General features: G+C 41.3%; 1 protein-coding gene across 2 annotated transcripts in view; it reads left to right on the top strand.

Moving 5' to 3' along the window:
- The window catches only part of map2k5 (mitogen-activated protein kinase kinase 5), a 171874-nt gene that overhangs the window by 31563 nt on the left and 126284 nt on the right, over nucleotides 1-14027 (top strand). For both annotated transcript variants that reach the window (XM_034183198.1, XM_034183191.1), the window contains exons 7-8: nucleotides 1343-1391; nucleotides 2690-2754. In XM_034183198.1, the coding sequence (XP_034039089.1) occupies nucleotides 1343-1391; nucleotides 2690-2754 (114 nt within the window). The remainder of the gene's footprint in view (nucleotides 1-1342; nucleotides 1392-2689; nucleotides 2755-14027) is intronic.

The following is a 14027-nucleotide window of genomic DNA, read 5'->3' as shown; positions in this document are numbered from 1 at the left end:
GATGAAATCATTTTTCAAGATGATAATGCATCTTGCCATAGAGCAAAAACTGTGAAAACATTCCTTGCAAAAAGACACATAGGGTCAATGTCATGGCCTGCAAATAGTCCGGATCTTAATCCAATTGAAAATCTTTGGTGGAAGTTGAAGAAAATGGTCCATGACAAGGCTCCAACCTGCAAAGCTAATCTGGCAACAGCAATCAGAGAAAGTTGGAGCCAGATTGATGAAGAGTACTGTTTGTCACTCATTAAGTCCATGCCTCAGAGACTGTAAGCTGTTATAAAAGCCAGAGGTGGTGCAACAAAATACTAGTGATGCGTTGGAGCGTTCTTTTGTTTTTCATGATTCCATAATTTATTCCTCAGAATTGAGTGAGTCCATATTTTTTTTTCCCTCTGCTTGGTCTAAAAAAGTAACTGTTACTGACTGCCACAATCTTTTTTTCTTGATTTCTTATAGTGTTTCTTAAAGCCAGAAAGTTGCCATTTGAAATGACTTTAGTTTTGTGTCATGTCTGTGATCTGCTTTTTTCTACAAAATTAAACAACTGAATGAACATCCTCCGAGGCCGGTGATTCCATAATTTTTGCCAGGGGTTGAAGATACTTTAAGACTTTTACTTGAGGAGCATTTCAGTCAGTGACTTGAACTTCTACCAAATTCATTTTTTTAATGGGTATCTGTACTTTTACTTGTGTGATTTTCCGGTACTTTATACATTCCTGGGGGGGGGGTTTGCGCACACACACACACACACACACAAACACACACACACACACTTCAGGAGGATGATGTGTTCGTCAGCACATTTTTTTTCAAAGGTACCTTTGATGTCACTTTGATGAGGTAGTAACTGGATTTTTTTGTTTGTTTGTTTTTTTGCATTCCTCTCCCACATTTTTGTTTACTGGTCAGGGATTGGACCTGTGACTCTCTGATTGCAAGGTCACTTGGGTGTGTTGCCGAATTTCTGGATATTCATGGATCATCAGAATCTTTGAGCTCATGCACATAACTTTAGGTCTGGACGATAAAACAATCACAATAATGTGATAATAAGCTTGTGCCATTTTTGCTCAATATGGAAAGATCTACCAAATCAAATATATTTGAGTCGTCATGTTTTTCAGTCTGTTATAATTTATGAAGTTTTATTGATGTGGAAGCTGATGGGGTTTGACTCTTTCTCTCAGACGTCTGGCTCTGGTGTGGCGTGTTTTTGTCGTCCTTCCTGACCTCGGGGTTGTGCTGTCGTCAGCTCTTGCTCGTCCTGTCTCTTGTCTTGAGAAAGTTCAGGGGGATTTTTTTTTTCTTACTCTTTTCTTCTCTGTTTCTGAAGCTTAAAAAAATCTTCAGCTGAGCTGAAGAGGATTCTGACAAATGGTCAGGTAAGTCGGTGCTTTTGTTAGGTGCAATTTCATTGCTGTTCTCTTGCTGCTCTTCTGATTCACTCGCTTCAGAAATTTGTACTTTTGTGCTCTTGGGAACTGATATTAATTCAGTTTGCAGGATAATAATTCTGTGGCCTTGCTATTGTTTCTTTTTTAATTCTTGCAGTTTTTCATTGATATTTTCCTGATTGCATCCACATGATCACCCTAATTTTTAAAAACTTGTTAAAACTCAACAAAACAACACCCCATTCTCACATATCCTCACGTATAAGATGACATCTACAACAACGTTTCATATGTGTATATGCAGCACCAGGCAGAGGTTAGGACACACTTTCCCATTCAGTTCACCTCTATGTAGGAACGTGGCTGAGTTGGGGGCAAGAGAGGCTCATGCACATTTTTTGATAAATCTGTGCAAAAACACACTTGTATGTGTACTTTTTGTCCTTTGCCTCAAACTGAAGGCTTTGTTGTTGTTGTTGGTCGTGGTGGTGTTGTTTCCCTCGATTTATTTATTTTCCCCATTTAAATACTTGGGGCTGCACTTCTTAAATCAGTAAAGTCACCCAGCAGTTGTAACGTGAGACTATTAGAGCACAAAAACACTACAGTGGACTATAATACTTCAAAATATGCTATGTTTGACAGTTGTCCTTCAGATGTTGTTGGATTTATTGTTACTTGAAGTACAGCTTCTTCATGTGTGGCTGAAATAATTCACGTTTGGTTGTGTTCACTCATTGATGTTTAGACTGAAGAATGAAGGATCAGGAAGCAGAAAGAATCTTTGCCCAAAGGGTTCAAAATATGTTTGCCATCACTCATTTAAAGTACAGATTTAAAGAACAGTTTGCTACCAGTTTGGGCATCGTGTTTCACCCAACAAAGGCCAAACAGCCAAAACATGAACCCCTCCGAATAGTAAACTCTGTTGTCCACCAGCAGCACTCAGCAGCAGGAGGTAACGGGTTCACTGGCATTTTCCTGAACCTGCAGAATCATGAATGTAAATCACTTTTTCAAACATACCAGCACCACGGCACATGTCAACCCAGAATCAGAAACTGTCCACTTCTCTTTAACACACTGTCTCTCAGATGAAGTAGGTACCTTTCATTTACATTTAAGTGAGAGCTTTTCTTCATACTCTGCAGAACTCGGTCTTTGTGTTAGTCACATTGGCGATGGCATAAAACGAAATCCATCCACAACACCACTATTTGATGGCTGTCCTGCACTCTAATCAGATTATTGCATACGTGTCTTTCTGGTTTTTTGATGCGGTGTAGATAAATGCCCAAGATATACACTATCAGGAGCAACTCGGCCATGGGAACGGAGGTACAGTTTACAAGTAAGTGCATTTAAATGAAAATGTGCCGATTCACTTGAACCTTCCTCCCACAGACCTGCAGGTTTGCTGAACGGAAACCTTAACTTCACCGTAGCTGTGTGTGTGAGTGTGAATGTGTCTGTTAAACTGTTGATCCAGAAGCGCGTATGTGTGTGTGTGTTTAGCGTGGGAATGTCGTTGCACACCGACAAACACACGGTCCTTGACAGGTCCTAAGCCTGGTCCGATGACTGGGATATCCCAGACGATCAGGGTCTGAGGACCTGCTGCAGCCTTCACCCCCACTTCACAACTGTTGGCTTACAGTCCATCACTTCCTCCACCTGATCCACCATTGAGGACTTCTTGTTTCATCAGATCCCTGTTAGTCGTACTCTTGTTCAGGGTTCATGTTGGGCCTTCATGGTTACTGAAGTGGGTATGGAGCACACAAGGTTCTCACGGTATTTCACCCCAAGTGGCAGTCCCTTACTTGTAGTCTAAGAGCAGCAGGAAGGATGGACATGCTGTAGCTTTCCTTCAGACTCTTGGGGTGAAGGAGTCTGTCACTGAAGGAGCAGCCCGGTGCTGTGATGATGTCCTGTATCAGGTGAGACTGGTTCTCCAGTAGAGATGGAAAATGTGTGGTACTTGAGGACCAGGTTTGAGAACCACTAAACCAGTCTGTTTATAAATACTTTTGTCTACATGTACTTTGCAAACCTAGTTATCAAACAAAACATTAGTGTAGTCTACGACAAAAATATTCAGCTACCCTACACAAAAATATACATGGCTACAGCCTGGTTTATGATTCTCTGTCTCTGCAGCTCTGTAGTGACGCAGAGCGCTCTGTGTTACTGCATACCCTCTTCGAGCCCCTCTCCATAGCCTATACGTTGAAACAACGGAGACCACAAGAACTATGATTTGTCACTTTTCCAGTTTCACTCTTTCCTCTCCTGTCATTTTTAAATGTTTTCTGCAGTGTGCACGCTGATTACATTGCGATCATGGATCAAACAGAGGAATGTTTGGCAGAAAAGTCCATAAATGTGACCAACTTTACGACACAGAGTCGAAAACTGCAAAGACGCTCAAATGACCAGCAATTCATAGAGGAAAACTGTGCATAATGTTGGTTTGAACGTTGATGATTGTATAAAGGAGTGGAGCTTGTTGAGGAATAAATTATTCCACAAAAAGAAGGGGGGAAAAAACGAGCAGGAACAGTAGCGGTGCAGGCTGAAAGAAAGCTCCTGCCTTTTCTTCATGTTGCACCCCTTACTGTTCCAACTGTAAATTGCATTACAACATCCACCAACAGAATGGAGAACTTCGAAAGAGTCACACCCACGTCTACGTCATTGGGTGACCACAGAGTTACGATGTTGCAGAAGCATAAATCAGGCTTTAGATGTGCAATAGAAGAATCAAATCTGGTCTGATTACACCACCCCCACCCCAAAAGAAAAAGCAAAAATTAAATTTAAAAATTAATTTTGGCCAGTGTCAGGTGATACCGATCCAAAATAGTGGCTTGGCGTACCCATAGTCCAGACTAAGTGGACACTGGATGACATCAAATATAAAGGGTGGGCCTTCAGAAGCTTTGCTTCTGTCCACAGCCACACATGTTCACTGTTAAATTAACTTATTTATGAGTTTTTTGTTATTGTTGAGTCAGTGTGCCGAATACATTCATTCATTCAGTTATTTCTGAACTTGTACAACCCCAGTTCCAGTGAAGTTGGGATGCTGTGTGAAATGTTTATACCCAATCATGACGCTCACAATTAGTGTCCTCAGTTCCCAAACGCTTATTGAGTGTTGTTAGAAGGAAAGGTGATGTAACACAGTGGGAAACATACCACTGTCCCAGCTTTTTTGAAACGTGTTGCAGGCATCCCTTTCAAAATGAGCAAATATTTGCACAAAAACAATAAAGTTTATCAGTTTGAACATTAAATATCTTGTCTTTGTGGTGTATTCAATTGAATATAGGTTGAAGAGGATTTGCAAATCATTGTATTTTGTTTTTATTTACATTTTACACAACGTCCCAACTTCATTGGAATTGGAGTTGTATAAACAAAACCACACGGTGCACTGTGTTAAACTGATTTTAAATGGTTGTCGTATTTCTTTTAACTGTCAAATGCTGTTTGGCCAAATGGCTGCTTTGACAACTTGTATCAGAAATATTTGTTTTTTCTGTAATTCTGTTAACCAAATGATCAGTAGTAGAAATCAAATGAGAGTGTGACAGTAATAACTTTGTTGCAACACCAAGAGCAAATTGTTCAGTTAATGTTCTGTTGTAGAGAGTTTTTATGTATTTTTATGGTCTGTTTTTATGATGGAACAGAGAAACAACAGTGCTCTCTGTGCTTCCCCACTTCATATATCACTTCCTGTTCAGTTTGACATCCATCAGGCTGGTTTGTGTCTTTGCTGTTTATTTATTTGGGTTTGAAGGTTGCCAACATATATAGTATTGATTTGGTGTTGTAAGCTATGGCAACAGCCGACTTAATCAGTCTGTTGTTTGCCACATTACCTGCCACCAAAGATGAGTTCCGTCCTCTCAGAGGACAGATGTTAGTGCCGTGCTAACGTTATGACAAGCTTGACATTTGTGCCCCGACGTCTATCCATTTCTCCACTTGGGTTCTCCTTCTTCCCATCAACCCACAACTATTGAGCTCTTTTATTGGGATTGAAGTATTGATCACTGCTCAGGCTAACCTTGACTTGACAGAGTGGTTGTCTGCTTCCACAAACTGAGTAAATCTTTCCAGCAAATCCTAATTTTACTTGTTATTTTCCCACTCTGTTTCTTCTGCCACCTTTTTCCATTTTATGACTGCAGGAGTTTTTATGAACAGTCAGTATCTCAGAGCTGAGAAAGAACAGCCAGTGTTAAGAGAGCAACGTTAATTTGGCTCCTCTGAGATCCCCGATCCTATAATGGAGATAGAAGATAATTGACTTTTTAGTAGAAGTTAGGAAAAAGACTTCTCCATTACGACACACAGGACAGGAATGAGGCTGGGCCATGACCTGAAAGGGTATTTACTTATTTATTTATTGATAATAATGTAATGGCATAGTGTAGAACCTGGTTTGTCTTTGTTGCTGCAAAAAATTAAAAACTTAAGAGCCTTTGCACCACCGTAGGCAAAACAAATAAATTAAATAAATAAAACTAATTTTCTTTCCACTTTTCCAACTGAAGCAGATTCTCAAAATGCTTTATAATGATGCCTTATGTTCACCTATTCACAGACACACACACACCAAATTTGACATGCAGACTGCTCACCTGCACACAGAGAAACACGCACAAGGGACCTGACTGAATTTCTTGTCTGTTGGGGAATCGAATCATTGCGGTGTGCATCTGGCCCTGTGGTGGGTGGAACACCTGCAGTGTACCGTTGACATGTGAGCGTGCTGTCTGGGGTCATCTGTGTCATATTTGTAGAGGAAAGAACTACGTAAATCAGCTATCAAGCTGTAACCATGCCGCTGAGCAGGGCAGAAGTGGAGTCTGAAGATAGGTTGTCTGACATTGACGTCATGCGCCGCCTATTGGGAACATTGTTTTGGACCAGACTTAGAGGTCTGCTTAGAGTGACTAGTTTGAGGAACGGGTTAATGATGCACCAACACCCGGTCCAGACACTTTGATCTTCTACTGCGTGAGAGAAATTTATTCATACATTTTTTTCTCAGATTGCCACTCTGTGAGAACTTGGCATTTCCAACAAATAATTTTGGGTATAATCACTTAAGGGTGAAAATCATCATTTTCATGATGATATATGGATTTTCTTTAGTCAGTGATAACGATATTTACGGATCCCACAATGTCTGCCACATTCGGGTCAATTTCAGAATTACAGCTACATAATCATTGTGTACTAATCAGAGAGCCAATTTAAATTTTTTAAAAAGTGTTGGTGCTAATTGGAATGCTGCTAATGCATAATATAGCCTTTGTTTGCAATTTTGTTTTACTCGGCTCTGGTTTTAATGGATAATGACTGAAGAAGACTGCCTCCCATCACCACCTGAACACCCTTGAGCAATGCCACTAGTGCTGGCTGAGGAGTATCCTCTGCATCAGCTTGGAAGACTACTGTACCAACATCAGCATCCTGGCTGAAGCAAGCTTCAGACCGTTGAGTGGGTCATCATCAAGAACCAGCTTCGCTGGCTGGGTCACAGTGTTAGGATGGTTGACAGCTAACTTCCCATGGAGATCTTCTCCTCTGAGCTGAGTGAGTGAAAATGGACCAGAGGAGGGCAGAAGAAACACTACAAGGACCTCCTGAAGCACAACCTCAGGAGCTGCTGACTGGAAGACCCGGGAAGAACAAGAGAGGGACTGAGCCAGCTGTCGAGCAAGGATCCAAATGGGAGTGGAAATCCTTGAAAAATGTGTTTGAACAACACGGAGGAGAAAGAAGGAAGAGAGTGCTTGATCCTGACCGGCATAAGGTTGCTGCAGCAACCACATTCAGCGTCTGCCAGAAACTGTGTGTCAACTGTGTGTCTCCGGGTCCACGTTCCCCTCCAGGAATTGTCTAAGAGACCATCTCTCTCACCCTCGAGGAATTACCCCAGTGACAACAACTGGGCAGCTATGAACTGAACGGCTGTATTTAGAAAGAAACAAAGACAGATGGAGTTTGCCATCAAGTGATGAGCAGCTTTGGTAAGTTTTCATAAAATAAATTTTTCTGGTATTTTATCTGGTGGTGTGTATAATGTTTGTGGTCTGTTCAGTGCATCCGGAAAGTTCACAGTACTTATTTTTTTTCCACATTTTGTTATGTTACAGCCTCATTTCAAAATGGAGTAAATTATTTTTTTTCCTTCAAAATTCTACTCACAACACCCCATAATGATAACATGAAAAAAGTGGGGGTTTTTTTGTGTTTTTTTTTTTTTTTTGCAAATTTATTAAAAATAAAAAAAATCTAACAAACCACGTCCATAAATATTCACAGCCTTTGCTCAATACTTTGTTGATGGTTCTTTGGCAGCAATTACAGCCTGAAGTCTTGTTGAATATGATGCCACAAGCTTGGTGCACCTATCTTTGTGCAGTGTGGTCCATTCCTCTTTGCAGCACCTCTCAAGCTCCATCAGGTTAGATGGGGAGCGTCGGTGCACAGACATTTTCAGATCTCTCCACAGATGTTCAGTCAGATTCAGGTCTGGGCTCTGGCTGGGTCACTCAAGGACATTCACAGAGTTGTCCTGAAGCCACTCCTTTGATATCTTGGCTGTGTGCTTAGGGTCATTGTCCTGCTGAAAGATGACCCGTCGCCCCAGTCTGAGGTCAAGAGCGCTCTGGAGCAGGTTTTCATCCAGGATGTCTCTGTACATTGCTGCATTCATCTTTCCCTCAATCCTGACTCGTCTCCTAGTTCCTGCCGCTGAAAAAACATCCCCACAGCATGATGCTGCTGAAAATGAATTTACCCCATTTTGGAATAAGGCTGTAGAAATGTCGTAAATGTGAAGTGCTGTGAATACTTTCAGGATGCACTGTAATTGTGTTTATGGTATGTTTTGCTTGATTGGTGGTCTTATGAGTCAGTGTGGGTGTTCAGGTTTCTTGTTTCTTTGTGTTAATGTTTTTGTTTCAGCTCTCTGACTTATAGTCAGAAAGCTTCTCTCTCTCTCATCTAACATTTAGTATATGATAATGATTTGGGATATATTGAATGTCAGTTTGTGATACTGCGTTTAATTTATGTAAAATGCACGGCCCACCACTGCTTCCCTCACCATTGTCTGTAGTGTTGGATTTTATTTGTGAATACTCACTGAGTAATTTGAGGGAGCAGGGAAATGCCAGCAAGCTGTGTGTCATGATCCAAGGTTTCCAGTAAAATCTACTTCCTGGCTTTTTGGCCCAATTTCCTTCATAGGAGATGTTTTAACAGCACCTTGTTTTCTGGGTAATCCTTCAATCTTTGAGCAGCAAAGAGGCTGAACCCACGTAGGTCACGTCAGCCTGAAAGTAGCTCTCAGCCTGAGTCTTTCTATCCATCATGACGTCTCTCGGGGCTTTTTGCCTGGATTATAACCGAGGCTCAGTGGTGTGGTGCTGTTTGACACACAGATATTCAGTGGCTTAATGGATAGCACTGGGATCACTTCCTGCTTGCTCCTTTCTGTGTGGTGTTTGCATGTTCTCCCTGTGTCTGTGTGGGTTTCCTCTGGGCGCTCTGGTTTGCTGCCACCATCAAAACATGCTCACTAGGGTCTGCTTCTTTCTCTGCCCTGACCAAGGCAGCGTCTCTACCTCAGGAGTTGGTCCTCAGCTGTTGGACTCTGTGTCTGACTGTAGGTGGGATGTTAAATGCAGAGGACACGTTTCGCTGTATGTATTCAGAAGGTGATGGTTCTTCTTCTTTGAAAAAGTTGGGTTTATTGTACAAGTCAGAAATCACAGTATCAGTGGTGTGAGAACCAATTCCACCTGGATATGGGGACAATTCTGCGATGATGGAATTATCATTGTTGCAAATCTGTTACTGTAGAACTGCCTGTTTGCATGTTGTATTTATTTATTTAAACTTTTACTGTTCATCTTTTGCAGGGGCAGCACAGTGGTTAGTGGTTAGCACTGTTTCCTCACAGTGAGAAGGTCACAGTATCAATTCCTACCTGTGTCCATTCTGTGAGGAGTTTGTGTGTTCTCCCCGTGTTTGTGTGGGTTCCCTCCGGGTGCTCCGGCCTCCTCCCAAATCCAAAAAAAAAAAACCATGCAAGTTAGGTGGACGGGAGACTTTAAATTGTTAGTAGGTGTGAATGTGTTTGTTTGTCTCTGTGTCCCTGTGACAGACAGGCGTCCTGTCCAGGGTGAACCCTGCCTGACCCTTAATTGGAGTAAGATGAGTAAGATGAGTGAGTGAGATGTTCATCTTATTACTAAGAGACTAAAGGCCCCCTGACACTTGCACGACTTTGATGCACACACTGGGCCTCATGTATCAAAGTTGCGCACTTGTGGCGTAAATTTATGGTGTAAATTTGAAGTACACCAAAGTTGCCGTGACATGTATCAAGCAGTGCGCACCTGCCCATTTCCGGCGTACGCCTGACATGACCTTGATAAATGCAGCGGGTGAAAACAATCGTAATTATAATAAACACGCCCATAAATATTCAGACTCCGCTTCAGACACACCCTCATTTTACGACATGGAAGCCAGGAAGACGGCAAAGAAAAAGAACTCCACCAATCACGATGCGTGCCAATAGAGCGTCAAAAGCGGCCGTCGTATCAATTGTTTTGTAGTATAATCAAAAAAGTGTTACAGTGGTCCCTCGTTTATCGCGGGAGTTACGTTCTAAAAATAGCCCGTAATACGCGAAACCGCGACGTAGTCAGCGTTATTTTTACAATTATTATAGATGTTTTAAAGCTGTAAAACCACTTTATACACTTTTCTCAATCAGGCATGAACATTTTCTCACTTTTCTCTCATGTGTAAACACTCTCAAAGTTCAAACCTTAGTAGAAAAATAAGACCAAACTGTTTTCAGGCCCAAACATTTGTTTGAGAAATAAAAATAGAATGTTTTCCTATAAATAATTATGATGGCATTTAGAACTAACAAATTAATTTTAACGATCAACAAACAAGGTCGGACACATAAGAAATTATTAATAGTGACTCACCAGTATGTCACAGATCGGGCCTCTGTGTCCTGACGCCGCGCCTTTCCCACTCACACCTGGCTGCAGGTGTTTGTTTCCGAGTGACAAACACAATTATGAGTAGTTGTTGGCGCTCCTTTCTCTTCTGGGCAACAAGATTCTTATAAACAGATACGCAGAACACAGAACACTGTAAAAAAAAAAAAAAAAAGGCATGCAAAATTGGACTAAATACTCCGCGAGACTCCGAGGCCACGAGAGGTGAACCGCGTTATAGCGAGGGACCACTGTATTCTCTTTTCACATGTCAATAATTCTTGACGTGGATATTTGCTCGCTCAATTAATAAGACACGCCTAATTTTTCAGATTTCTTTATTCTTAAAATGTATTTCTTTATTTATTTTATTGTGACAAACGAATGGACAAAACCTGATTGCAGCACGGGCGAATTAAGGGAATGACAACACTACAGTTGTAATGATCAATTTCATTGTCTAAAACGATCACACCACATAAAGTTAAGCTCAGCACTGCTCTGGCTCCAGGCTCGACGTCTGGAGAAAAAGGCGAGCAGCGCTTTCTTTGCAGTCAGCGCTGTGGTTAAAAGCGGGATTTGTATTGATTATTATGTAGTATGATCAGGAAAGTGTTATTTATGTAACATATGCATTGATTTGTATAATGGCACTGTTTTTATCATGTTGATCATTTTTATGTGGATTCCAGTGCTGGTTCATTTTGGTGTATAATTTACACCACCTCTCGACCCGGTGTATATTTTCAGCGCAGCGTACGCCAACGACCACATTGATAAATGCCAAGTAGCGCAGCCATTTTGGCGTACACCCCATATACGCTCAAATATCGCCGTACGCACGTTGATACATGAGGCCCACTGTGTCTTGCAGGAGAGTAAACCCGTCGTTAATGGGTGTAGACTGAACATGAGAGGGTCGCTGGTGCATGCAATTGTGCAAAGAAAATTTAGAAATGTTCAAAAAATCTTTTACGCATAAATGTCATGCAACAAACATGAAGTGGTAGTGAACGTTGTGCGATCTACTCGCCAACACTGCGTGCAGCTCGTCAAGTAAAGAAGTGAACACTGTGAGTGGTTGTGTCAGCGCACCGCATCAGAGCGCAGCTCGAGATCTTAAATCTGTCATAAACGTACTTTTACAAAAATTGCACACAAGAAGAAAAGAACATGTAACTGTTTTAAATCAAATCAATTTTATTTATATAGCGCCAAATCACAACAAACAGTTGCCCCAAGGCGCTTCATATTGCAAGGCAAAGCCATACAATAATTACAGAAAAACCCCAACTGTCAAAACGACCCCCTGTGAGCAAGCACTTGGCGACAGTGGGAAGGAAAAACTCCCTTTTAACAGGAAGAAACCTCCAGCAGAACCAGGCTCAGGGAGGGGCAGTCTTCTGCTGGGACTGGTTGGGGCTGAGGGAGAGAATCAGGAAAAAGACATGCTGTGGAGGGGAGCAGAGATCAATCACTAATGATTAAATGCAGAGTGGTGCATACAGAGCAAAAAGAGAAAGAAACACTCAGTGCATCATGGGAACCCCCCAGCAGTCTAAGTCTATAGCAGCATAACTAAGGGATGGTTCAGGGTCACCTGATCCAGCCCTAACTATAAGCTTTAGCAAAAAGGAAAGTTTTAAGCCTAATCTTAAAAGTAGAGAGGGTGTCTGTCTCCCTGATCTGAATTGGGAGCTGGTTCCACAGGAGAGGAGCCTGAAAGCTGAAGGCTCTGCCTCCCATTCCCAAGAGAGGCCAATAAGGGTGAGATATGCTCTCTCCTTCTAGTCCCTGTCAGTACTCTAGCTGCAGCATTTTGAATTAACTGAAGGCTTTTCAGGGAACTTTTAGGACAACCTGATAATAATGAATTACAATAGTCCAGCCTAGAGGAAATAAATGCATGAATTAGTTTTTCAGCATCACTCTGAGACAAGACCTTTCTAATTTTAGAGATATTGCGCAAATGCAAAGAAGCAGTCCTACATATTTATTTAATATGCACATTGAATGACATATCCTGATCAAAAATGACTCCAAGATTTCTCACAGTATTACTAGAGGTCAGGGTAATGCCATCCAGAGTAAGGATCTGGTTAGACACCATGTTTCTAAGATTTGTGGGGCCAAGTACAATAACTTCAGTTTTATCTGAGTTTAAAAGCAGGAAATTAGAGGTCATCCATGTCTTTATGTCTGTAAGACAATCCTGCAGTTTAGCTAATTGGTGTGTGTCCTCTGGCTTCATGGCTAGATAAAGCTGGGTATCATCTGCATAACAATGAAAATTTAAGCAATGCCGTCTAATAATACTGCCTAAGGGAAGCATGTATAAAGTGAATAAAATTGGTCCTAGCACAGAACCTTGTGGAACTCCATAATTAACCTTAGTCTGTGAAGAAGATTCCCCATTTACATGAACAAATTGTAATCTATTAGATAAATATGATTCAAACCACCGCAGCGCAGTGCCTTTAAATACCTATGACATGCTCTAATCTCTGTAATAAAATTTTATGGTCAACAGTATCAAAAGCAGCACTGAGGTCTAACAGAACAAGCACAGAGATGAGTCCACTGTCTGAGGCCATAAGAAGATCATTTGTAACCTTCACTAATGCTGTTTCTGTACTATGATGAATTCTAAACCCTGACTGAAACTCTTCAAATAGAGAATTCCTCTGCAGATGATCAGTTAGCTGTTTTACAACTACCCTTTCAAGAATTTTTGAGAGAAAAGGAAGGTTGGAGATTGGCCTATAATTAGCTAAGATAGCTGGGTCAAGTGATGGCTTTTTAAGTAATGGTTTAATTACTGCCACTTTAAAAGCCTGTGGTACATAGACAACTATAAACACAGATTGATCATATTTAAGATCGAAGCATTAACTAATGGTAGGGCTTCCTTGAGCAGCCTGGTAGGAATGGGGACTAATAGACATGTTGATGGTTTGGAGGAAGTAACTAATGAAAATAACTCAGACGGAACAATCGGAGAGAAAGAGTCTAACCAAATACCGGCATCACTGAAAGCAGCCAAAGAGAACGATATGCCTTTGGGATGGTTATGAGTAATTTTTTCTCTAATAGTTAAAATTTTATTAGCAAAGAAAGTCATGAAGTCATTACTAGTTAAAGTTAAAGGAATACTCGGCTCAATAGAGCTCTGACTCTTTGTCAGCCTGGCTACAGTGCTGAAAAGAAACCTGGGGTTGTTCTTATTTTCTTCAATTAGTGATGAGTAGTAAGATGTCCTAGCTTTACGGAGGGCTTTTTTATAGAGCAACAGACTCTTTTTCCAGGCTAAGTGAAGATCTTCTAAATTAGTGATTTACCAAGCCATTACAAAATAAACATGACAAATAATTACCTTTTAAGACGGCTCCAAATGCGTTCTCCCCCTCGTTCACTTGATGTGCCACACCTGTGAGATGGGATGGGTTACAAGAATAGCTGCGGCTGGAGCGCTCCTCTGTGATTCAGGAAGCGATTTGAGAAAATGATTAATCCGCTATGAAATAATTATTTTACAGACGCAGCGTCCAGCACACAACGCATGGCAGCCAGC

The sequence above is a fragment of the Thalassophryne amazonica genome, chromosome 2 (assembly GCF_902500255.1).
Source record: "Thalassophryne amazonica chromosome 2, fThaAma1.1, whole genome shotgun sequence".
Classification (NCBI taxonomy): domain Eukaryota; kingdom Metazoa; phylum Chordata; class Actinopteri; order Batrachoidiformes; family Batrachoididae; genus Thalassophryne; species Thalassophryne amazonica.
This window is presented reverse-complemented; position numbering and strand designations above follow the sequence as displayed.